Source organism: Acanthochromis polyacanthus, chromosome 1 (assembly GCF_021347895.1).
Source record: "Acanthochromis polyacanthus isolate Apoly-LR-REF ecotype Palm Island chromosome 1, KAUST_Apoly_ChrSc, whole genome shotgun sequence".
Lineage (NCBI taxonomy): Eukaryota > Metazoa > Chordata > Actinopteri > Pomacentridae > Acanthochromis > Acanthochromis polyacanthus.
The window spans coordinates 30,744,267-30,770,432 of NC_067113.1; the positions used below are offsets into that span (position 1 = coordinate 30,744,267).

The 26,166-nt window shown below is 38.5% G+C and overlaps 2 protein-coding genes across 2 annotated transcripts; both read left to right on the forward strand.

Annotated features, from left to right (window-relative positions):
* Positions 1 to 338: 338 nt before the first annotated feature.
* On the forward strand, positions 339 to 5,193 carry nenf (neudesin neurotrophic factor). Its single transcript, XM_022216970.2, has 4 exons — positions 339 to 531; positions 627 to 687; positions 2,127 to 2,230; positions 3,764 to 5,193. Exons 1-4 carry the CDS (start codon positions 346 to 348, stop codon positions 3,938 to 3,940), a joined length of 528 nt encoding a protein of 175 aa, XP_022072662.2. The 5' UTR covers positions 339 to 345; the 3' UTR covers positions 3,941 to 5,193.
* Positions 5,194 to 5,425: 232 nt separating this feature from the next.
* ezra (ezrin a) lies at positions 5,426 to 25,442 on the forward strand. The gene is made up of 13 exons (XM_022216957.2): positions 5,426 to 5,573; positions 8,255 to 8,338; positions 8,908 to 9,003; positions 10,343 to 10,617; positions 11,609 to 11,692; positions 15,708 to 15,854; positions 16,062 to 16,158; positions 16,441 to 16,601; positions 17,929 to 18,059; positions 21,353 to 21,513; positions 23,126 to 23,218; positions 23,326 to 23,691; positions 24,436 to 25,442. The coding sequence occupies exons 1-13, from the start codon at positions 5,562 to 5,564 to the stop codon at positions 24,598 to 24,600; spliced, it is 1,872 nt and encodes a 623-aa protein (XP_022072649.2). The 5' UTR covers positions 5,426 to 5,561; the 3' UTR covers positions 24,601 to 25,442.
* Positions 25,443 to 26,166: the final 724 nt, after the last annotated feature.

Sequence of the window (26,166 nt, forward strand, 5' to 3'; positions counted from 1 at the left end):
TGGTTGTTGAACATTACACAATATCACCAATATTTAGCATAATTGCTGGCACCATTGCTGACGGATTTCACAGTGTTTTGCAGCTCTGTATTTTTTTTTAATATATCTTTTTTTCTACCTTTACTACCAGAATGCAACAAGGCACGGTTTGTTTAAATATGTGAAAAGTGGATTATGTACATGAAATTTTTTTGACCATCACTGTTTAATTTGAATTCTGTTTAATGCTACAACACAAATGGAGAATTGTTTTTTCCAAATATAAAGTAAAAGCTGCCAACTTTGGTTTGAAGCTGTACATTCCGACGGCTTTAAATGCAGCATCAGCAGCAGACAGGGAAGTGGATGAAAGAGTTTCCGCATCCAACTCGTCCAAACAGCGAACCCGCCATGGCAACTACCGCAGTTTGTGTCCTGTTTCTGGTCCTCTGTGCGGCTTTAGCAGAAGAAGTGAAACTAAAATACAAACCTGCAACTAAACCTGTGAGGTTGTTTACCGAGGAGGAGCTGAAGAGATACGACGGCAGTCAGGTAAAGTTTACCTGTAGTGTTGGTGTGAGCAGCCTGCAGCCTTTATGACTCAGATTTATGTGGAGTTTCCATCGTGTCTTCCCTCCCTGTTTCAGGAGGACCAGCCTATTTATCTGGCAATTAAAGGAGTAGTGTTTGATGTCACCACTGGAAAAGGTAAAGAAAATAAATGACTGTCAAGACAAAAATGAAGTCAAGTTAAAGTAACCCGTAAGAAAAACTCTGCAGTCCCCTACAGAAATGAAGGTTCGTGCAGATAGACACAGGTGGAGACTCCTCTGGTTGCCTCAAAAGTGTCATTTTTACAGTGTCACAGTATTTGTACAGATTCAATGAAGAATATTTAAGTTTTTATTTAGCAAGAAAAGGGCAAAGAGACACAAAAGGACTGCTAAGAGATACAAAACAAGTACACAGAGATGCAGCATTACTTCAAAATCACTATAAAGATATGAAAAATGACTTCAAAAGGATGGCAGGTGACTACAAAGAGACACAAAATGACAAAAAAAAATGCTGCAAAGAGAATAAAAATGCCATATAATCCTTAAGAAGGGATGTGAAATTGCTGCAAAACAATGCACAGCTGCAAAGAGACACCAAAAAATCATAGTGGAACACAAAATAGCATGAAATGAGCACAAAATGATGACAAAAATATTGCAAAGCAATGCAAAACAAAAACTGCAAAGAGTCATAAAATAGTCACACATTGATAAACTGTACAAAAAATTACAAAATGACAGACACACAAAATGCCTACAGAAATATAAAATGACCACAAGACCGCAAAATGGTTCAAGCAATGCAACTTAAAGGATGCAAAATTACTATAAAAAGACACAAAATGACACAAAGTGGCAACAAGGAGATGTAAAATGACTGCAAAACAAATGCACAGCACTTGCAAATAAACTCAAAATGACTGCAAAAGAGATGCAAAACAACACAAAATGGTGAAGAAAGGATACAAAATGACTAACAAGAGATACAAAATGACACTAAAAAAACTACAGGGGAATACAGAATGGCTTCAAAGCAATGTGAAACAGCTACAAACAGGCCCAAAACAATCATAAAGTGATGCAAAATGACATAAAATAACCACAGAGACACAAAATGACTGCAAAAGGATGGAAAATTACTGCAGAAAGATGCCAAATGACACAAAATGTCTTCAAAGAGATACAAAATTCCACAAATCAACTACAAAGCAATGTAAAACAAGTTCAAGGATGCACAAAACAATCACAAAGAGATACAAAATGACATAAAATAACCACAAAGAGAAACAAAGTGACAACAAAGGATGAAAAATTACTACAAAAGGATACCAAATTTCACAAAATATCTATAAAGAGACGCAATATGAGATAAAGTGACTGCAAAAAGCTGCCACAGAAACGGTAAAGACAAATCGTCACTAAAACACTAGACTCAAACGCGAGGCATTTTCAAGGCAACATTAAAGGAGCTGACTTGAATCCTTCACAAACTAATCTCAACCCAGACCAGACCTTTCTTTATTCGCTCATTTACTGCGTGTTGCTTTCACTGCCCTCCTCTGAATTAGTCTTTTATTCCACCCGTTGCAGAGTTTTATGGTAGAGATGCTCCGTATAACGCCCTGGTGGGGAAGGACTCCACTCGAGCCGTGGCCAAGATGTCCCTGGACCCTGCAGACCTGACGTCAGACACCGTGAGTCCAGTCTGAGCATCCAGAAGATTAACTCTGGACCTCACCCGGCCTGGAGGACAGCGTTGTTGTCACTCCCATGGGTGGAGACACCGATACCTGACACCATGTTGCAAAACACACCATTATTGAGCAACAAAACCATATTATTTAAACATTTTGTCCTTGAATGCACCATTCCTGCACATTTTTTGCAAAGAAGAAAATAGAAGCAAAAAAGCGGCTTGTATAAAGTACAATAAAAACCTTGTTGTATCACCGAGGGCCATAAATGGCAGTAAAACAGCTTGTTTCTTTAATGTTTTACTATTTAAAACAAACAAATGACTCACACAGATTGATTAGATATCTTTTAATGAATATTTTGGCTTTTTGAGACTTAGTTAAAGCATTAAAATGTGGATTTTCTGTGTGGAGTAAACAAACTTAAACGTGCTCATTTGTGAGCTTCAGAGGAGCTGGTGGGTGGACTTTTTTTTTTCAACCTTTGGACAGATCACTGTTTATACAGACGGGCAAACCCTCCATATAAAGAAGTTTTGAAACTCAGGTTGGTGATTCCGGCCGTCGTCATCTCGGCAGTTACTGACTCCTCCTAAGTCTTGGCTAATCCAAAAATAATTGAAAGAGGTGGAGTATAAGTGTAGTTTAGGCAGATAATGCAGACCTCTCTGGACCATGAACTGTCCTATGAAGGTCCACACCTGTCTCTGAAAGCAGCCAAACCCTTAATTATGCTGGACTTTACACCATAATACAATTTAAATATGTGAGTTAAATAAAAATTCAAGCCTTGTTCAGTTCCTGTTCATGAACAGGAAAATTAGCCACAGAGACCAAAAAGATTTTTTATTCCAGAGTGTAGACGTGTTTATTTCTGCTGTAAAGTTGGACGTTTTAACATGGAGGTCTATGACGATCAACTCATTTGTAGAGGCTGCTTCAAGTGGCCATTTGTGGAACTGCAGTCTTTGCCCTCATTTATGAAAGTTCATAAATGTTTCAAATGTGTTATGTCAATGTTTTGTGACTTTTAGGCTGAAGCAGTGAAGAAAAGATGCCACTAAGAGCTGCAGAAGTCACTCAGAGCTGCCACATCTTTAATTATACACAACTTTAAGTTTTAATACAATTTAAACGGGTTAGTAAAACAAAAATTCACCTACTGTACATTAGTCTTGAATTTGGAAATTAGCAAAGTAGACCAAACACGTATTTTCTTCCAGAGTGTGACAAGCAACAAGCATGAAGGCGGAAATTCCAGTTTAGGTCTAACCAGCGGAAAACACTGAAAAAATCCTGGTAAAATTGATGCATTTTACCTTTTAGTCCCTGCATTTTTGTTGGCAAATGGTGCTAAAAGTCTTAAAATGTATTTGTGTTGGCTTAAATATTAAAGCTAAAGTAAATATGTGGTGTATTTTACTCCAAAAAAAATCACACTTTTTCCTCGGTGGGCTGTTCAACATGTGACGTCCTCCATCCTTGGATTCTTAAATACTAACAAAAGTTTCTGTTTTTCGTCTTCCCCTGCAGTCGGGCCTCACTGAGGAGCAGCTGGAGTCTCTGGACAGCATATTTGAAGGCACGTATAAAACCAAATATCCCATCGTTGGCTACACAGCGTCACGGATCCTCAACCAGGACGGAAGTCCCAACGAGGACTTCAAACCAGAGGACCAGCCTCATTTTCAGATCAAAGATGAGTTTTAATTCCAGTTTACCTGCTGTTTTTTTAAACTTAGCTGTGAAAATGAGTCTCTCTGTAAATGAGGCTCCTGTTGTTTTCTTATTACGTGATCAGAATTGTGATCAAACCATGTAAAACACGAACATAACTACAACAAAACACACAATCCGTTGTACTTGAAGTGAAGGTTTACTATTCTTTGCTATTACTATTCTTTATTAGATGTGTGAGCTTTACTGTGCAGAGACGCTAGGAAACCATTTTAATACCTGATGTATCTTCAGTTTTTAAACAAATATCAGGGAATTACATGCAAGGCGCCAGATTTTTACACATTTGAAGAAGCAGTGAGCACAAAATGCCTCAATTTTCTGTTTGTGCGATGCAGATTTGAAGTTTCTCGTCTCGCTAGACAGAGAGACTTCATCTATAAACAGACTTCTAGTCTCATTAGTGCTGGATGAAGTATGTAGATCCTTTAGTTAAGTTAAAGTACCATTACAGCAAAGTACAAATGTGCATGAAAAATCCCACTGAAGTAAAAATGCGTAGCAGCAAAATGTAGGAAAAGTGTTAAAGTAAAAGTCATTGTTTGGTCCGTCTGGCTGATATATTGCTATATATGTCATTGTTAGATTATTAATTGTGAGACTTGATTTATTTTCTGTTAATCAGCCCATCCACAACTTGGATTTTTACCACTGAATGCAATTTGATTAATCATTTGTTCAATAAAATATTTTAAAAAATAGTGAGGAGCATTAGTTTTACCGAAAGAATTCCATTTATAGTGAAAAATGACACAAAAATTATCTGTTTTTGTTGCTTTGTAAGTGAGAAATAAGTTGGTGACTGATTTTCTGCCGATCAACTCATGAACATGTTTAGTTTTTATTCTGAAATGTTGCCACTAAATGCAATCAAATACCGTTTATCTAACAGAAAACAGTAAATCTGCAGCTCTGTGGATGTTGATTTATCATCAACTTTATTTTTATGCTTTTCAAAATTTTCAGTTCACTGTGGAAAAGCAATATTTTCGCTTTGCCTGAAATATTCCATTTGTATCGACAAAAAATACCTGTTCTTGTTGCTCTATTAAGTGAAAGTAAGTTGCTGATTGATTTTCTGTTGATCAACAAGTTTAATTTTTAGTCTGAAATGTTGCCACTAAATACAATCAAACACTTATTAGATATCAGAAAACAATAAATCTGCAGATCTGTGGATGTTGATTTTTGCACATTTACCAATAAAACCTGTAAATTTAAAGCTCTCTAGAGTTTCATTTGTCATTTTTACCACTAAAACCAGCCGTGTGTTTTTCCTGCGTCCTCTTTCTTGCGGCTCAGTGCTCCAGATCGTACACGTAAATAGTCCTTCTGGTGCTTTATACCAGGCCGACTGACCAAAGGTCGCTGCAGGTGCTGAGGCAGGTGATTGCATCTGGGTGGAGTCTTAAAATCAGTCAGTTTTCAGCTCAGTCCTACCACATCAGACCGAGCGACCCGAGTTCAAAGGACACCAGCACTGCCCTTGAGTCCTGCCAGCGAATAGCCGAGCGGCGCTTCTTCTTCAGCCGGAGGTCCTGCTGGGAGTCCACCACTTTTTCTCTGCTAAGCTGACACAACAACCGGTACCAAGATGCCCAAAATGGTAAGACTGAACACTAACACGAGTACAAGAACAACACAGAAATGTCTATACAGTGAAGTTTGTTGGATTATTTCAGCTGAAATAAATGTGCATGACGGCGACATGAATGCAGAAATCACTGGTGTTGGTGCTCTGAGCTGCTCTGTTAAGTTTCCTTCGTACTCATTAACCAAATGTAGTTTGACCCATGCTGCATTCCTGACGGGAACCAAAGTGCTCCTAACTTTTCTGCATAAGAGACCATATTGTGAGAATTAACTTTGCTGACACCGGAGTGTGAAATCCAGCAGCAGCTCCTGACTTTGCGGTTGAATCCTGCTGCAGTATCAGCCTAAAAAAACACAGAAACCTCTTGTCCTCTGTGCTTTAAATGCCCTCAGAGTTAAGTTTAGCATCAGTGTTGAGGTAAAACTGATAAGAAAAGCTGCTCATATTGACTCTCCAAGGAGAACCAGGTTAGATATCGTGTCTGTAACAGTTAAATGGAGAATTTGAGGTTAAATACGTGAAATAAAATTAATGAAACGACGTTTCTTATCCCCGTAAAACCCACTGTTGCAAAAACACATCAGTTTTATTTATTTTTTATTATTTATTATTTTATTCTTTGTTTTTATTTATTTTTATAGTTTGAGTTTTTTATTTTTTATGTTATTTTTATTATATCTATAGATAATAAATAATCTATATATTATTTATTATTTATATCTATATTATTTTTGCTAATTTGTTTTTCTATATTTGGTTTTACAGGATTAAAGAAATAAAAATTCTTAAGCTTTGGGAATTTGTGCTTGCTCAGTTATATTTTTTGAATAATTTTAAATTTTACATTTTTGTTATTTTATTCTTGTTGCTATTTATTTTACATATTATTTATTATAAAAAATATATAAATATATTATGTATATAATATAATATTATATATTTATATATTGTTTTTGCTATTTTTTCTCTTTTTTATTTTTTACAGAGTTAAAGAAATAGAAACTCTTAAGCTTTGGGAATTTGTGCTTGCTTCATATAGAAGTCTATGAAATGCTAGAGAAATGGTATTACTAATACAATGGTACGACTGTGAAGTAAAATTTAGAAAGTCCTCTTTTGCACAGAATCTCTTCTCTATTAAAGACTGGAATACTTTACCATTGTCATTTTTAAGAGACAGTATAAGACACTTTAAAAACAGGCACTTTACTAAAAAAAAAAAAAATAGCACTTTAGGGTAGGTTTTTGTTTCACTATATAGTTTTTGTACATCTGTGTTTTTCTTTTACAACAGATGGAAATTAGCTTTGTGCTAAATCTTATTTCCGAGACTGTTTGTTCATTAAAATACACAAGTAAAGGATTGAAACTCAGGGATTGATTCTGTTGAGGAGGTCGGACATCACCGATTATCTCACACAGGTGATGGCAGAAGGTTTCATAAACGGATGTTCTAGTTTCTCCTTTTATCTTTATGACACTCGGGGCGTGCTCGAGTTAAAAGTCATAAAACACTTGTGTAACATCTGCAGGTAACGCCAGATGAAGCAGATTCACAATGATCTTTATATTTGCAAATCCTGTCAGAAATGACATTTCAGCGCCAGATTTATTGTTTTTTAATACGGAATAAGTTGATTTTAACCTCCAAGACTTGACAGCAGCGACAGTTTTTATGTTTTAATCTGCAACCTTGTGGCACCTCAGGAGTCCAAAGTCTAAATGAGATGGCAGCAATTATGGTTTATGAATAAACCACTTGATGGCTCCTTTGCACACCCACACTAGACCTACAAATGTCCTTATTTTTGAAAGAAAAGTAGTTTCTTTTCAATGAAAATAACATTAAATAAATCAGAAATACATTCTAGACCTTGCTGTTGTGCTAAATGACTATTCTAGCTGGACATGGCTGATGTTTAATGGAATATCTCCATAGGGGTACAGAGGAACATTTCCAGCAACCATCACTCCTGTGTTCTAATGCTACATGAAATTGTCTGGGTGTAGGTCAACTTTAACTTATATAAAGCAACCTTAACTCATTCTAGAGCAACTTTAACTCGTTCTAAAGCAACTTTAAGTCATTCTAGATTAGCTTTAAGTCATTCTAGATGAGCTTTAACTCATTCTAGAGCAACTTTAAGTCATTCTAGATTAGCTTTAAGTCATTCTAGATGAGCTTTAACTCATTCTAGAGCAGCTTTAAGTCATTCTAGAGCAGCTTTAAGTAATTCTAGAGCAGCTTTAGCTCATACAGAGCAACTTTAAATTCAGAGAAACAATGTAGAGCAGGGGTGTCAAACTCAGTTCCTGGAGGGCCACTATCCTGCATGTTTTAGATGTTTCCTTCTTCCAACACACCTGATTCAAATGATCAGCTTATCATCAAGCTCAGCAGAAGCCTGATAACGAGCCTGATCATTTGAATCATTGAATGTGTTGGAAGAGGGAAACATCTAAAACATGCAGGATAGTGGCCCTCCAGGAACGGATCTTGACACCCCTGATGTAGAGCAACTTTAGCTAATTTTCATGGAAAACATCAAGTTGTCTGGGCGATCCCAAACTGTTGTCCAGTGCATTTCTGTAGTTTTTTTTCACAATGCAATTGCCAAAACAAAAGCAGATTATGCATTGTTTAAGTTCATAAAATCTTACGGGATTAAAATGACCTTTTGTTGTCATTGCAGGTCAACGTTCGCATCACCTCCATGGACGCAGAACTGGAGTTTTCCTTCCACTCAAACACCACCGGGAGGCAGCTCTATGACCAGGTCGGTATGAAATGGTTCACAAAGCACCAGTTATTAGAATTATTATTAATTTATGCAACACAGATGACTTTACACAGGCAGAAACCCTAAAATTTTGAGCTTCTCTTTTTACACTTTGCTGCTAAATCCGTTAAATTCTGTTAAAAATACAATTTACTAGCAAATTGCCTGTAGTTTTAGATACAAGAGTGTAAAAATACTGCATTACAAGCAAGTACAGATCTATTAAATATTGATAAAACTTGTTTTTTTTCTGTGTAAATCATGATTTTAACTCCATGTTTTCATGATAATTTAATTGCCACACTAATGAAAGCTGTTAGAAAAACTCTACAGAGTGTCTAACAAACAGGAAGAATCAGCTTTATAATCAGTATTTACACTAAAAGCTGACGTCAGCCTCAACAGTGTGAAGTTTTACTGTTGAAACCTTTGAACTGAACACAAACCGGCTGTGACAAACAGTTGATCCAGCAGCTGTTCCAGATGTTCTACAAGTCTTTGTCTACACAGCTTTCAGAGGCTGAATATCATTATTATTTTTTGAATTTTTTTTTTCTCTTCCTCAGGTTTCCAGAACCATCGGTCTGAGGGAAATGTGGTTCTTCGGGCTGCAGTTTATCGACAACAGAGGATTCACCACATGGCTCAACGATGAGAAGAGGGTCGGTTTGTTGTTTCATTTGTTTCGTTTTTTATATTTATGCAACTTTATTTAAGGTATTTAAGGTCTTTCTTGGCCTTTAACTGATCTTAAACCCCATATAATTCAGAAATCTAATTAAATCTAACCTGCTGCGATTTTCCAGACCAGTCTCATCACCTGGACAGATTTTATTTCTAGATTTCTCTTTATTTAAACGAAATCTGAACCTTGTTTCTGGACAGTCAAGTACATTTAGAACAAGAGACATTAAACTGAAGTACTTTCCTGTTTACAGAACAAGTTTAAATATTAAGGTTAAAACCCTACAACATTATATATTACAAAAATTTATGTTAATTTATTAGGGTTATGAATGTAAAACGGATACAAACGTGTCATAAATAAATGTAATAAAAATGTAATAAATAAATAAATAATATATATATATCATAATAGATTTTAAAATAATATAATAAACACATAAAATATATAATATATGACAAATTAGTATATTAAAAATGCAATAAATTTATTTAAATAACATAATACATGAACAATAATAAAGTAAACTGATTTTTCTTTTATGCTATATTGTAAATAGCTAATAAATAAATAAAATATATAATAAAATATATTTAAATTAATGTATAAACTAAATTAAATATGCAATATATTATAAATTAATGTATTGAAAATGCACAAAAATTAACAATAACATCATAAACAATAGTAAAGTAATAAGCAGATTTTTCTTTTATATCATATTTAGCTTACAAATTTATATATAAGATAAACTTATATGTTAAAAATGTAGTTAATATATTTAAATAATGTAATCCATGAACAATAACAATATAATAAGCAATAATAAAGTAATGAGCAGATTTTTCTTTTATATTATGTTTTGTTCAAAAATATATGTAAATATAATAATATATTATAAATTAATATATTGAAAATATGTTTAATAGATTTAAATAATATATCATGTTAACAAAAATAATATAATAAGCAATAATTGAGTAAAAATCACAATTTTCTTTCATAATGTGTCAGATTTAGTTCAGAAATGTATGTAAAAATAGATAATATATGATAAATTAATATGTTGAAAATGCCTTAAATATATTTAAATAATATAATATATGAACAATGACAATTAATAACAATATAATAAATAGTAATAAAGTAAAAAGCAGATTTTTTTTCATATTTAGTTCAAAATATATACAAAAGTGGAAAAAAATACAACTAAATACACATTTTTGTTGCTGATTAAAACAGTGAAACTTGATTTATTCTCTCATTTAAGTGACTTTGACTGCATAATTTCACTATAATTTAATTCTGTCTTTCAGGTGATGGCTCAGAACATGAAGAAGGAGCTTCCTCTGCAGTTCAAGCTCAGGGTGATGTATTACCCGGAGGACGTCACCGACGAGCTGATCCAGGACATCACCAGGAGGCTCGTCTTCCTGCAGGTGAAGGATCACATCCTGTCCGACCACATCTACTGTCCCCCGGAGACGGCCGTCCTGCTGGCTTCGTACGCCGTCCAGGCCAAGTACGGAGACTACGACAGAGAGGTCCACCGTCAAGGTTATCTGGCGACTGAGCGTCTGCTGCCCAAAAGGTCACCTGAACCACGTCACCTGTCACACTGGTTATTTACAGTACATTTACAGTCAGAACGGCTTTATTTATAATCAGAACAGCTTTATTTATAGTCAGAATAGCTTTATTCATAGTCAAAATAGCTTTAGTTACTGTCATAACAGCTTTATTTATAGTCAGAACAGCTTTATTTACAATAGGAACAGCTTTATTTATAGTCAGAGTAGCTTTATTTATAGTCAGAACAGCTTTATTTACAATAGGAACAGCTTTATTTATAGTTAAAAGAACTTTATTTAAACTAATATTGGCAATTTTATGCAGCATGAATTGGAAAACAAAGGAATAAATGCTGATGAACAGAATAATGTGTGAAAAATTGGGGAAATTGGTAAGAAATATTCAAATAAATATCTAAAAATGTACTAAATCTTAAAGAAATGACTTTAAAAGTTGAATGTTAGAGCAAATAAAAGACTTAACTTAGGCAAACTGATTGTCTTGGACACATTAAGAACTCCATTAATCATGAAACTACCAAGAAAAAAGCAACAAACAAGGGGGGAGTAATGCAGATTAACAGTGTTGTTCTTAAACAATGTGGAAAGTTGGTGACAAGTATGTCAGCAAATATGTAAAATAAACAAAAGCTTTAAAAAGATGAATTTAAAAGTTGAATATTTCTTTTTTTTCGTTCCCAAACTGCACCTTTTTTCCATCTAAGAAACAGAGATCACGTACTTAAATTCACTTTTATCTATTATTTTAATTATAGTACCAGGAGGTCTCATAATAACGTGAATGAACCCTTTTTCAAGCACTTAAAACACTTTTAATAGCAAGAAAATCTGTCTCGGAAAATCAGAAATCTCCCTGAATAATTCCATGAATAGCATATTTTTGATTATGCCCTTCCCTTTATACTCTTGTGTTGTTTTGTTCACAGACAGACTGTTCAGATTGTGTGTTTTTATTTGTGTTTTTTTTTTTTTTTTTTTTTTTTATCTCAGAGTTCGGGACCAACACAAACTGACCCCAGACCAGTGGGAGGAAAGAATCCAGGTCTGGCACGAGGAGCACCGATCGATGTTTAAGTGAGTGAATCCTGATTTGTCTGATCAATATCTGCATTCACCTCGCTATATTCCAGCTGTGCAGCATTTAAAGGAGCTCTGGTCGGGCTCATGATGACTCAAACTTTACATCCATCCATCCATCCATCCATTTTCTTCTGCTTATCCGGGGCTGGGTCGCAGAGGCAGCAGGCGAAGCAGGCGAAGCAGGTCGTTCCAGACGTCCCTCCCCCCAACAACGCTTTCCAGCTCTTCCTGGGAGATCCCGAGGCGTTCCCAGGCCAGACGAGATATATAATCCCTCCAGCAAGTTCTGGATCTACCCCGGGGTCTCCTCCCAGACGGACGTGCTCAGAAAACCTCCAAAGGAAGACTCCTTGGAGGCATCCGAATCAGATGGCCAAACCACCTCAACTGGCTCCTTTCGATGCGAAGGAGCAGCGGCTCTACTCCAAGCTCGCTCCGGATGTCTGAGCTCCTCACCCTATCTCTAACGCTGAGCCCAGCCACCCTACGGAGGAAGCTCATTTCGGCAGCTTGTATCCGTGATCTTGTTCTTTCGGTCACTACCCAAAGCTCATGACCATAGCTGAGGGTTGGAACGTAGATAGACTGGTAAATCGAGAGCTTTGCTTTATGGCTCAGCTCCCTCTTCACCACGACGGTTCCGTACAACGCCCGCATTACTGCTGACGCCGCACCAATCCGCCTGTCCATCTCTCGCTCCATTTTCCCATCACTCATGAACAAGATCCCGAGATACTTGAACTCCTTCGCTTGGGGAAGAAACTCCCCCCCCAACCCGGAGGGCACAATCCACCGGTTTCCGGCAGAGAACCATGGTCTCGGACTTGGAGGTGCTGATCCACATCCCTGCCGCTTCACACTCGGCTGCAAACCGCTCCAGTGCGTGCTGTAGGTCACGGTCTAAGGATGCCAACAAAACCACATCATCCGCAAAAAGCAGAGATGCGATCCTTAGGCCCCCAAACCGAAAACCTTCCCCACCACGACTGCGTCTTGAAATCCTGTCCATGAAAACCACAAACAGGATTGGAGACAAGGGGCAGCCCTGGCGAAGTCCAACACCCACTGGAAACGTGTCGGACTTAATGCCGAGTATGCGGCCAACGCTCTCACTTTGGTCGTACAGGGACCGAACGGCTCGTAGCAACAAGCCCGGGACCCCATACTCCTGCAGTGCCCCCCACAAAGCCCCTCGGGGGACACGGTCATAGGCCTTCTCCAGATCCACAAAACACATGTAGACTGGCAGGTCATACTCCCATGACCCACTCAGCAGCTCCACAAGGGTAAAGAGCTGGTCCGCTGTTCCACGACCGGGACGGAATCCGCATTGCTCCTCCTGAAGCCGAGGTTCGACTAGCGGTCAGACCCTCCCTTCCAGCACCCTAGAGTAAACTTTCCCAGGGAGGCTGAGAAGTGTGATACCGCGGTAGTTGGCACACACTCTCCGGTCCCCCATTTTGAAAATAGGGACCACCACCCCGGTCTGCCACTCCACAGGTACTGTACCCGATGCCCACGCAACATTGTATAGACGTGTCAACCAAGACAGTCCAACAATGTCCAGAGCCTTCAGCATCTCAGGGCGAATCTCGTCCACACCTGGTGCCTTGCCACCTAGAAGTTTCTTAACTACCTCGGCGACCTCTGCCACGGATATGGACAAAGATCCCCTCGAGTCTTCAGGCTCTGTCTCCTCCATAGAGGACGTGTTTACTGGGTTCAGGAGTTCCTCGAAGTGCTCTTTCTACCGCTCGACGATATCCCCAGTACGGGTCAACAGTTCTCCACCCCCGACTGTACACAGCCTGAGCGAAGCCCTGCCTCCCCTTCCTGAGGTGTCGAATGGTTTGTTAGAACTTCCCTGAGGCCGACCGAAAGTCCTTCTCCATGGCCTCCCCGAACTCCTCCCACACCCGAGTTTTAGCTTCCACAACTGCCGCAGCTGCCGCCCTTTTGGCCAGCTGGTACCCGTCAGCTGTTTCGGGAGACCCCCGAGCCAACCAGGCTCAAAAAGCCTCTTTTTTCAGCCTGATGGCCTCCCTCACCGCTGGTGTCCACCAGCGGGTCTTTGGATTGCCGCTGCGACAGGCACCAGTGACCTTCAGACCACAGCTCCTAGCAACTGCTTCTGCAATGGAGGCTTTGAACATGGACCACTCAGAATCCATGTCCCCAACCTCTCCTGGGATGCAGGAGAAACTCTTCCGGAGGAGGGAGTTAAAAACCCCACGGACAGGGTCCTCTGCCAGACGTTCCCAGTTCACCCGCACTACACGTTTGGGTTTACCAGGTCTGTCCGGCAGTCTTCCCCGCGATCAGATCCAACTCACCACCAGGTGGTGATCAGTTGACAGCTCTGCACCTCATACGGCCGCAGGTCTGACGATACGACTATAAAGTCGATCATCGACCTTTGGCCTAAGGTGCTCTGGTACCAAGTACACTTATGAGCAACATTATGCTCGAACATGGTGTTTGTTATGGACAATCTATGACTAGCACAAAAGTCCAATAACAAAACACCACTCGGGTTCAGATCAGGCAGGCCTTTCCTCCCAATCACCCCCCTCCAGGTTTCTCCATCGTTGCCCACGTGAGCGTTGAAGTCTCCCAGGAGAACTATGGAATCCCCGGGCGGTACCCCTTCCAGGACACCACCCAGAGACTCCAAGAAGGCCGAATACTCTGAACTGCTGTTCGGCGCATAAGCACAGACAACAATCAGAGTTTGCCCCTCTGCAACACGAAGTCGCAGAGAGGCGATCCTCTCGTTCTCCGGGGAGAACTCTAACAAAGCGGCGCTCAGTCGGGGGCTTGTGAGTATCCCCACACCCGCCCGGCGCCTCTCACTTTGGGAAACTCCGGAGAAGGAGAGAGTCCAACCCCTCTCCAGGATTCTGGTTCCAGAACCCTTGCTGTGTGTAGAGGTGAGCCCAACTATATCTAGCCAGTATCGTTCCACCTCCCGCACCAGCTCAGGTTCCTTCCCTGCCAGTGAGGTGACGTTCTATGTCCCCAGAGCTAGTCTCCGCCACCAGGGGGCGGCACGCCCAGGTGCCCGCTCCTGCCTACTGCCCAGTGGACATAGTACCCGACCCCAACTTCCTGCCCTGTAAGTGGTGGGCCTACTGGGCGGTGGCCCCGTGTTTCTTTTTAGGGCTGTGCCCGACCGAGTCCCACGGGAACCCAAGGCTCGGCCACAGACGCTCTTCTACGAGCTCCCCCCCCCAGGCCTGGCTCCAGGGGAAGGCCCCGGTCTCCCTAACCTGGGCGAGGTAGCGGCTTCACCATTTTGTGATCTCATCGGGGTTTTCTGAATCGCTCTTAGTCTGGTCTCTCACCCAGGACCAGTTTGCCTTGGGAGACCCTACCAGAGGTTTATGCCCCCGACAACATAGCTCCCAGGATCACTGAGACACTCAAACCCCTCTCCCGTGATAAGGTGGCGATTCGACGGGTGGTCAAACTTTACATTATTGTGCAAATGAGTCAGTTTGGAGACTTTCAGAAGTTAAATGGAAGCTGTTTTTGTCAACAACTTTTTTTTCTAAGTATATGAAAATAAAACAAAATACATTAAAATAAAAAAATGTATCAAAATGAAATAACATAAAACAAAATATAATTAAAACAAAGCAAAATAAAATAAAAATAAATAGCAGTATGTGCCACTTTTCAGATTCTAAAGGGGGGGTTACCGATGGTCTAACATGGAAATACATTTAATAAATTTAATTGATATTTCATTCATTTTGTTTTATTTTAATGTATTTTGTTTTATTTTATCATATTTCTTTTTATTTACTTTACTTTGTTTAATAAGTTTTTATTTAGCTTCATTTTGTTTTTGTTTTATGTAATTGTTTTATTTTTGCAGTCCTTTGTTGTGCTGCTATTTAACAACGACAGTAAAGATCTGATCTGTTCTTTGGTTTGTGCTTTCTCCCCAGGAAGATGTGGGTCTGTGCACAATGTTTGATAAACTAAAGCAGTGTTTTGTGATCAGGGAGGAGGCCATGATCGAGTACCTGAAGATCGCTCAGGACCTGGAGATGTATGGCGTCACCTACTTTGAGATCAAGAACAAGAAGGGAACCGACCTGTGGCTGGGAATCGATTCTCAGGGAGTCAACATCTACGCGAAAGACAACAAGTGAGTGTGAAAATCAGCATCATAGCCCCTTTTGCATCAAGAATCTTTATATGGATGCATTTGATTTTGATTTAATGTTCTTTTAATATGTTTTAATTATTATTTAGATACATTTTAAATGTTGCCAGGCTAGAAAATGTAAATCTTTTCTTTACTTTTTGAACTCTTAAATATATTCATTCACCTCTTTTTTTCTCCGACTTCCAGGATGTCTCCAAAGATTGGATTTCCCTGGAATGAAATCAGGAACATTTCTTTCAATAACAACAGATTCGTCCTCAAGTCGCTGGACAAGAACGCTCCTGTGAGTGTTTCATGTGTTTTGGCGAGTTAGTTGAGGGGAAAATGGCATTAAACCTTTATAATCCTGTTTAAGATGCAGAACATTTCCCTGCTACACTTATGTCAATGAATTAAAGAGACCTAAAGAGAATATTTATGTATTAAAACTATGGAGGAAACCGTATTTTTTTAGTAACCAAAGTATCTTCATCTGTGCAAAATGATTTTAAAACAGCCGAAGAAATGCATAAAACACCATCGAACCACCCCTGATGTGTTGTTTTTCTTTCTGGTGTCTTCCTAGAGTTTCGTATTTTACTCCCCCGACCGAGTCAACAAGCAGATAACGGTGCTGTGCAGGGGCAACAGCAGCATGTACTACCGCCGCCGCAAGGCCGACACCATCGAGGTCCAGCAGATGAAGGCTCAGTCCGCACAGGAGAGGCTGCAGAAGAAGATGGAGAGGTGAGTCCGGGCAACATCACAGTCAGCACAAGAACTTTACAGATATTAATACTGCGTTAAGAATCACTCTTAGGTCTTCAGGTGTCATTTCTTTGAGTGCAGTCACAGCCAAAATACTAAACAAATTCTCAAGAAGACACTAAAAACTTAAAATTGACTGGTTCCGTAAAAATACATGAGAAATTTTGGGGTCATTTTGGTACCAGTGATCCACTAATGAAGGTTGTGATTTATATTAAAAGACACAATTTTGGTTGCCGTGCTTCGCGTCCATATAAAGGCAGAACATTTGAAAGTTCTTCAGGGACAAAAATGGCTAAAATAAGGAACCTAACGCAGGAAACACACCTGAAGGTACAGATTTTCAGTCAGAAATTGCCTTAAATTACTCAAAACAAGTCAAAATGTATCCAAAAATTATGTTTGTCCAAAACGACCCAAAACTCGCGACTCGAAAACAAGGAACCTAAGGCAGGAAATACAGCTGAAGATACAGATTCTCAGCCAGGAAGGGTGCAACTGCCATCAGATAGCCAGGAAATACAGATGCAGTCCTTGAGCAGCTGGATTCACTCTGCAGACATCCAGACAAACCAACATCTGGGCGTCCAGATGAGTCAAAAGTTGGTCCAAAATAACTCAAAACTAGTCCAAAGTGAGTTAAAAAGTTTCAAAATGACTCCAAATTTGTTTAAAATAGCTCAAAGTTTGTTGAAACTTGTTTAAATATGTCAAAAAATGCTTAAAGTTTGTCCAAAATCACTTAAAACATGCAAAATGACTCAAACCGTTCAAATTTACTTAAAATCCATCCAAAAAGAGTTAAAATGGTCAAAAAAATGACTAGAAATCTGAATAAAATGACTTGAAATTCATGTTAAATATCTCAGAAGTTGTCCAAACTGACTCAAATGTGTCCATGTTTGTAGATATTTGTCAAAAAATACTTTGAATTGTTTGAACATGACCTGGAATGAGTCAGAAATTGTCAAAAAAATTAATCAAAATTTGTCCAAAATGACTTTAAACTGTCTGAACGTGATCTGGAATTAGTTTGAAATTCATCCAGAGTGACTCAAAACTTGTTAAAACTGGTTAAAATATGTCAAAAAGATTCTTAAAGTTTGTCCAAAATTATGTGCCCTATTTTTTAGAATTAAAAAGCAAAACAACACAGAAAAGAAAAGATGCATAAAACAATGAATAGCTGGAAGAAGTGCGATGGCGACGAGTAGGACAAGTCGCCTGGCAGAACTGACAGATGTTTGAAAGTGTTTTGTGCGATTTAAATGTGGGTTTTTTGTGTGTAATGTTTCTTTTTGTGCAGGGATCAGCTAATGAGCGAGATGAGGAGGAGGGAGACCATCCAGAGGGAGAAGGATATGATGGAGAGAGAAAAGACGGAGCTGATGGAGAAGCTCTACCAGTTCGAGGAGACGACCAAGAGAACAGAGAGAGGTAAGATGAGATTCAACAAATTCTAAGACGACGAAGTGGAGTTTAGCGTCTAACCAGGAATACAAAACCAGCAGTAAAGTTCAAATATATGCAGTATAAAGACAGTAAACTCAGTAATATGTAGATAAAAGGAAAGAAAATACAATAGATCAACAGTCTGGACTTTATTTATTCTGTAAGATATTTATAGTAAATATACAGGATATAAGCACTATAATATTATAACATAATTTTTGTTATGTTTTTTTTACATTAAAAAATCTATGTTTTCACAAATGAAAATTCATTGGGACTGTAATTTTTGTTGTATTTAAATCAGACAAAAATAGCAATATTTTGCTGATATTTGCGGTTATTTTTTAAGTAAAAATACCTGAAAGTGTGTTTTTGTGTGTGTGTGTGTGTGTGTGTATATCGATTTACACGTAAACTGTAAAAAAAACATGAAACAAAAATGTAAAAATAATGATAATTATTTTTTTTTACATTTTTGGTATTAAAACAAGTAAAAAATACCGTTATTTTTATATAAATGTAAATTATGTATATTCAAGATTTTAAAATGGTAAAAGATGCAAAAAACAGTCGCATAGAAGTACAAAAAAATGCTGCTCGTCAAAATAAGTGAAAATCACTCATTTCATTTTAAAGATAATATTGAGTAAAATCACAGAAAATAGTACTAACTTACATATTGACTTTAAAAAACATGCAAAAACTATATAATGTCCACATCAAAAAGTCATATTTTTATTAATTATTATTCAGTTGTTATTCAGAATTATTCAAAATGGAAATTATCTATAAATTGTTGTTTTGTTGTTATTTTACAGATATTTGCAATTATTTGAAATGGAAATTATATAAATAAGGATTTAAAAAAATGGTTAAAGACATGACAAACTGTCATATAAAGCTCCAAAAAATGTAAAACTGTTCATCAAAATAACTAAAAATCACTCAGGAAAGAGTTGTATTTCCTCAGACACAAGTGTAAAATCCAGAGATTTCATTTTTTACCCCAAAATAAAAACAAGAATAAAGCAGAAAACTTCAGACCCTCAGCACTGGGTCTTTTTTTTTCTTCTCTAAATATGGATTATGAGTTCAAACAACCATTAAATCCGCCGTATTGTGTGAATTTAGCGTTTTCATTTACACAAGCTAAAAATTTCCACCATAAATTGAAGCAGAAAATGAACAAATAGTGTATAAAAATTCACCAAAATGAAACAAATGACGCGTTTCTCTGATGCTATAAATCCCTAAACGTCCATATTTCGCATTAATCAGGAGCTGTCAGTTCTTTGTGTTGTAACGTGGTTTTACTGCCCTCTGCTGCTGGTTTGCTTTAACACACACAGAAAATATTACTTAGATAAGGAGGTGGAGGCTTTTCACTCAGTTTTTACATCTAAAACGTCATTCACGTGAAGGAAAATATGTTTGCACTCGCTTGAAAATACTTGATCTGACTGTTTCAGTCACCCGTTAGCTTTTTGCTTTTATGTATGAGTGGGATGGATTTCTGTGGATAGAGCTGTATAAATGAGATAAAAAAATAGGAATAAGTGAGAAAATGGTGGCAACGCGCACTGATAAAAAAATATGTGATAGTTTTTACTGTTAAAATGTCTTTATTGAGAGTTACCGAGGAGAACATGTTTGCATTTGCTTCAAAATAGTCTGTTGATATAAGCAAAACAAGTGAGAAAATGCACTAGAAATTATGGCAACAGACGCATAAACATCAGTCACAAGCTGTAAAATTGATTAAAGCAAGTGAAACATTACAAAATTTTTATTTTTTGCCATTTTCTGGATAATTTTCTTGCAAAATCAGCATATTTTATCTCTTTAATTCTCTGAAATCACACAAAAAACATCCCCAGAAAACCCCCACAGCGTATTTAGCTCGTTAGCTCTTCGTCCTGTGGATATAAGCATAAAAATGAGATATAAATATATAAGCAAGTGAAAAAATGTACTAGAAATTATGGCAATTGACACATAAACATCAGTCACAGGCAAGGGCGTCAGTTTGTTTTTAAAAGTGGGGGGGATGGAGACCACAGCACTTTGAGAAAATGTCGAAGAACGGCGGCAAAATGCTACAAGCTGGGCTCGAACTCACAACCACCACACTGAAAGCAGAGGCTCAACCTGTTGAGCTATCAGTACATACAGGCAGAGAGGTCTGTGGGCCGCTATAGTACTAATTCTCCCGGGCCGAAATTTTGCCCCTGCACGCCTCTGGTCAGAGCTTCCACTTGGCACGGGTGCAAATTTAGCATCTGCACGTTTTTTTTTAACCTCACGAAGGTGTGCTGCATGTCTGTGCAACTGTCGGCCGAGTGCGGATGGTGCGTTCAGGAGCGTCAGAATTTTCTATACTGCTGAAAATAACTGGGTTTACAACGGCTTACATGTGAAGAATTTGAATGTGTTGGAGACAAAATGACCCCTGACAAAAAGTGGGGGGGACACGTCCCCACCGTCCCCCCCTAAACTGACGCCTATGGTCACAGGCTATAAAATGGATTAAATAAAGTGAAACACTATGAAGTTTTGACTTTTTGATATTTTTTGGGATGTTGTTCTGGTGAAATCTGCACGTTTTAGTTCTTTAATCCACTAAAAATCATCAAAATGACACAAAAACAGCCCCAGAAAACCCCCATGGCGTGTTAAAAACCAGAGTAGTGGTGGCAATGCTATTCATTTTGTGGATCAAAGTGTATAAATGCAATATTAATATATAAACAAGTGAGAAATTATGCTAGAAACTGTGGCAACAGACACATAAAAATCAGTCACAGGCTGTAAAATGGATCAAATAAAGTGAAACACTACAACATTTTGACTTTTTGCTGTGTTTTCTGATGTTTTTCTTGCTAAATATGCATATTTTACCCCCGTAATCCTCTAAAAAATCATCCAGATGACACAAAAACAGCCCCAGAAAACCCCCACAGTGTATTTAGCCAGTTAGCTCTTCATCTTGTGGATATAAGCATAAAAATGAGATATAAACATATGAACAAGTGAGAACACGCACTAGAAATTATAGAAATGGACACATAAAAATCAGTCACAGAATGTAAAATGTGTTAGGGTTTTTTCTGGCCATTTTTGGGGGCATTTTCTTCTTATGAAATCTGCATATTTTAGCCCTTTTATCCTCTAAAAATCATCCAAATGACACAAAAACAGCCCCAGAAAAGCCCCGTGGCGAGTTAAAAACCTGAGCAGTCAGCGCTGGGTCCTGCCTAATAGATTTTTTTGTCCCGCAGAGCTCCAGGAGCAGCTGGACCGGGCCATGAGGCTGGAGGAGGAGAGGAGGAGGGTGGAGCAGGAGGCGGCCCGGCTGGAGACTGAGAGGATGGAGGCCATTATAGCCAAGGAGGAGCTGGCCAGGCAGGCTGAGGACCAGATCAAGAGCCAGGAGCAGCTGGTGAGTGTGGAGCACGTGAGAAAAAGTCCAAACGTGAATCTGCTGCTTTTACTGCAGCTTCAACTTCTCTCTGAGGACATCTCTTCTCAGGAAAATGTCAAAAATCCAACATGTGATTTGTTCGTCATGATGTTTTTATTCTAGTCTTTTAAAAGCTTATTTATTTCTATTTTCAGTAGTGTTTTGTACTTATATCTACTTTTAAGAACTACATTTCTTATGTCATTTTGTTTTGACAAGAATTTCCTTTGCCATTAAAGTTTTATCTTCATGCAAAATAACTTTTATTTTACTGCACAATATTTCATTATCACAGGTACAATTTCAGTCTAACACTGTAAAGCCACTGTTGCAGAAATACATCAGCTTTTTTATTTTTATTTTTTTTGCTCATTTCTTTTGCTAATTTTTCTCTATATTTCTCTAATTTCTTTCTATCATTTTTTGACATTTTATAGAAAAAATGAGCAAAAAATGAGCAACAATAATATACATATATATATATATATATATATTACAGGGCAAATTAGAATCCAGGCAGATTTTAAATCCGCCTAGGCGGAATTAGAATTTTGGTTTCGCCTAGGCTAGATTGAAATTTGAACGGTTTTGAATATGATATGCTCTGTTAATGTAATTATTTGTTTTCCCTAACGTTATGTACCTTGAAATTTGGTTTTAGATACAAGGTAAATAATTACTTTAGAAGTAATGTCAACTTTTGTCCTCAACACTTGGCAAAATAAAAAGGGATAAAAATATGTTGTCAAAGTAGTTTCTGGGTTGTTTTTCATATACTGTATACCAAAATCCTGTTAGAGGGTTAGGGTTATTCTTTCTAATATACAGGCTATTGATATATCAAGATTGAAATCCGTACAACCACCATGGTAGGATTTTGATTTCGCCTAGGCGGATTTAAAATCTGCCTGGATTCTAATTTGGCCTGCAACACACACACACACACACACACACACACACACACACACACACACACACACATATATATATATATATATATATATATATATATATATATATAATTTTTGCTCATTTTTTCTATAAAATGTCAAAAATAGAGAAATATAGACAAAAATATTTGAAAAAATAAAAAATGAAATTACTTTTTTATTTTTAGCTTCTTTTTTCTATATTTGGGTTTCTATATATATGCTTTTTTTTGCTGTTTTTTTCTGTATTTACAGATTTAATTTGCAGTATTTCATGATCACGTGTAATACTTAGGACCTCATCATTAGCAGCATCTCTTCTTCCCTTTTCTTATATTTTAAGCTGATTTATTTTTTATTCCAGTAATTTATCATACCCATTTCTTAGTGGTTTTCTACTTTTTAAGCACTGCATTTCTCATGTTTAGTTATCACATGCTGTTAAAACATTACATTTAATGATTATTGGTTTCAGATATTGGTTTTCTTGATTAACAATAATTGACATTCACTCTAATATTCTCATATCGGTCGATCCCTGATTTCTCTTCACTTTCTGTAATCTACTGAGGAAGTGAAGGTGAAGTTAAGGCAAACAGGTGTCTGGTTTTGAGTGTTTTTTGCCCTAACCTGAACTCTTTTTTGCCATTTTCCTCCTTCAGGCTGCTGAGTTGGCCGAGTACAGCGCCAAGATCGTCTTGTTGGAGGAGGCCAAGAGGCTGAAGGAGGAGGAGGCCGAGACGTGGCACATCAAGGTGAGCTCACCTGGAGGTCCCTGGGGTCACCTGGGAAACACCTCGATGATGAAGCACTTGTTGTTGTCTGGATGCTAATGAAACACTTCTGCTGCTACTTCTACCAGGCTGTGGAGGTGGAGGAGAGTCTGGTGAAAACGAGGGAGGAGCTCCAGGTGGTGATGACCTCCTCCACCATCACCACCTCCACCACCGTCTCGGTTCCAGCTCCGGAACCCAGAACCGGTTCCCGCTCTGGTTCCCGTTCCCGTTCCCGTTCCCGCTCCGGTTCCCGTTCCCGTTCCCGCTCCGGTTCCCGCTCTCGTTCCCGCTCCAGTTCCTCCTCGTCCTCGGACGAGAGCAACCACGAGCACAGCGACCACAACAGCGTCCACAGCACCGAGCTGCAGTCCCAGTTCATCAACGACCACCGTGAGGAGGAGGAGCGGCAGACCGAGGCCGAGAAGAACGAGCGCCTGAAGAGGCAGCTGATGGTGAGTTCAGGGTCCCAGGAGGCAACCCACATTATTAAAAAATGGAGTTATTTTAACCATAAGTTACTGTTATTTTACAGATTTTTTGTTAAATTATAGATAATAACTGGCAAACTTTAACTCCTTTAGAGCAACTTTGACTAATGTAGAGCAACTTTAACTAATTTAGAGCAACTTTAGGTAATATAAAGCAACTTTAATTAATATAGAGCAACTTTAGCTAATATAGAGCAATTTTAATTAATATAGAGCAACTTTAACTCAAATAGAGCAACTTTAAGTAATTTTAGAGCAACTTTAACTAATTTTAAAGCAATTTTAACTCCTTTAGAGCAACTTTAACTAATACAGAGCAACTTTAAGTAATTTTAGAGCAATTTTAACTAATGTAGAGCAACCTTAACTCCTTTAGAGGAGCTTTTCAGAGCAAAATATCAGCATCAAGTCTGAACAGGGTGTTTTGCTTTAAAAATCAATGACCTGCTCTTGTTCCTGACCTCTTCAGGAAGAAAACTCTCTCTGTAACTGTGACAAACACCCAGAGCTGGACGACTATTGGTTATTTAGCTGTAACATAATAGCACTTCCTACTAGCATGTAAAGCCAGGAGGCTAACTAAGGCTTCTAACCACAAAACACAACAAAAATGGATTCCCACCCTGTAGGATCTTTAAATGCACCACTGTGGGTGAACATAGAGGCAGATCCTCGTGGTCCAACAACTAAACATGACCTCCTCCACAGGCCCTGAGCTCAGACCTGGCAGTATCCCGAGACTTCGAGAAGAAGACCACCTTAGATGTCATCCATGCCGAGAACGTCCGAGCCGGTCGGGACAAGTACAAGACCCTCCGTCAGATCCGCATGGGCAACACCAAGCAGAGGATCGACGAGTTCGAGGCCTTGTAGGTGACCTGAAGACCTGAAGATACCTCACCATGGCCCTGTCCAGCGTATAATCGAAGAGTGATGTAATTACTGTCGCAGGTGACGTTAAAGACCCAGAAAAGCTTGAGGCTGATCTGTGTAAAAGCATTAAGTTCTATTTTACTGGCTGAAGTATATTAAAAGTGCCCATTAAAGTGTGTTTATCAGTCTGTATGAACAAAGCTGGGATTAAGTGCACTCCAGAAATATCTATATTGTTGCAAATTGTACCAAAGTGAAGCGCTAAAACTTTATTTAATAAATTCAAACATCTCTTGGCGGTCTTCATCCGTATTCCTCTTCCCAAACTGTGTTCCTAGAAACAGATTATAGTCTTCATACATACTGAATGTGTCTCGACGATTGACTTAAAATGATTAATTGATCATAAGATTGATTTTCTGTTGATTGTCTATTAGTTCTTTTATCTTTTGCAGACTCATACACGTGTTTTCAATATGTCTAAATAAGAATACAGCTTATTTCGCGAGCTTTAATGTGCTTAGAATCGTACATAATGTTCCAAATCAACTTGTTTTGGGATTTTATTGTGTGAATGCAGGCAGGTTTAAGACTGTCAAATGAGTCAGATCCAGACAATGTTAGACAAATCACATAAAAATGTTATTATGTAACTGAAGGTTTCTGTTCTGAGTTGTCTCGTTGTTAAATGTCCTCCGGAAATACATAAATGCTCGGTCGTAAAATGAATTGTGTTCATAAAAATCTGTGGATTGTCACTTTAAGTTAAACATTAGTGACCTTCACCTGGTGCAGCTTCATGTTCAGACAAAAGAACAATTAAAGCCACTCTTTGAGTACAATGTGTTTGGAATGTGGTTTGTTTCTGTTCTTTAAACGGTTATTATCATTATTATCCATGGGACAAAAGTTGTATTTCAACAGATTTTGTTGGTTCGCTCTGGTAAAAATCTAATTTTTTTGCAGGGTCTGACTCAGCTACTCATAGAAAAACATTCATCTTATTGTTGGTGTTTCTGTGTCGCTTTGTCTGTTTGTTTTGGTTCGTTGTCTTGATGGAAATCAAATCTTCTCACAAGTCTCAGTTCTCTTTCGGGTTGTATCAATTGATCTTCCAGGATTTCTCCAGGCTTCAATGGATTCATTTTATCCTCTACCTTTACAAGCCTTCCAGGATCTGCTGCTGGGAAACATCATGATGCTGCCACCACCGTGCTTTACATCATGATGCTGCCACCACCGTGCTTTACATCATGATGCTGCCACCACCGTGCTTCACATCATGATGCTGCCACCACTGTGCTTCACATCATGATGCTGCCACCACCGTGCTTCACATCATGATGCTGCCACCACTGTGCTTCACATCATGATGCTGCCACCACCGTGCTTCACATCATGATGCTGCCACCACCGTGCTTCACACCATGATGCTGCCACCACCGTGCTTCACATCATGATGCTGCCACCACCGTGCTTCACATCATGATGCTGCCACCACCGTGCTTCACATCACGATACTGCCACCACCGTGCTTCACATCATGATGCTGCCACCACCGTGCTT

Coding starts and splice junctions, on each gene's coding strand:
- nenf (XM_022216970.2), top strand. CDS start 346: ATGAAAGAGTTTCCGCATCCAACTCGTCCAAACAGCGAACCCGCCATG. Junction 532..626: donor AGAGATACGACGGCAGTCAG/GTAAAGTTTACC, acceptor TCCCTGTTTCAG/GAGGACCAGCCTATTTATCT. Junction 2,231..3,763: donor CAGACCTGACGTCAGACACC/GTGAGTCCAGTC, acceptor CTTCCCCTGCAG/TCGGGCCTCACTGAGGAGCA.
- ezra (XM_022216957.2), top strand. Junction 16,159..16,440: donor CGCTGGACAAGAACGCTCCT/GTGAGTGTTTCA, acceptor GTGTCTTCCTAG/AGTTTCGTATTTTACTCCCC. Junction 16,602..17,928: donor CTGCAGAAGAAGATGGAGAG/GTGAGTCCGGGC, acceptor CTTTTTGTGCAG/GGATCAGCTAATGAGCGAGA.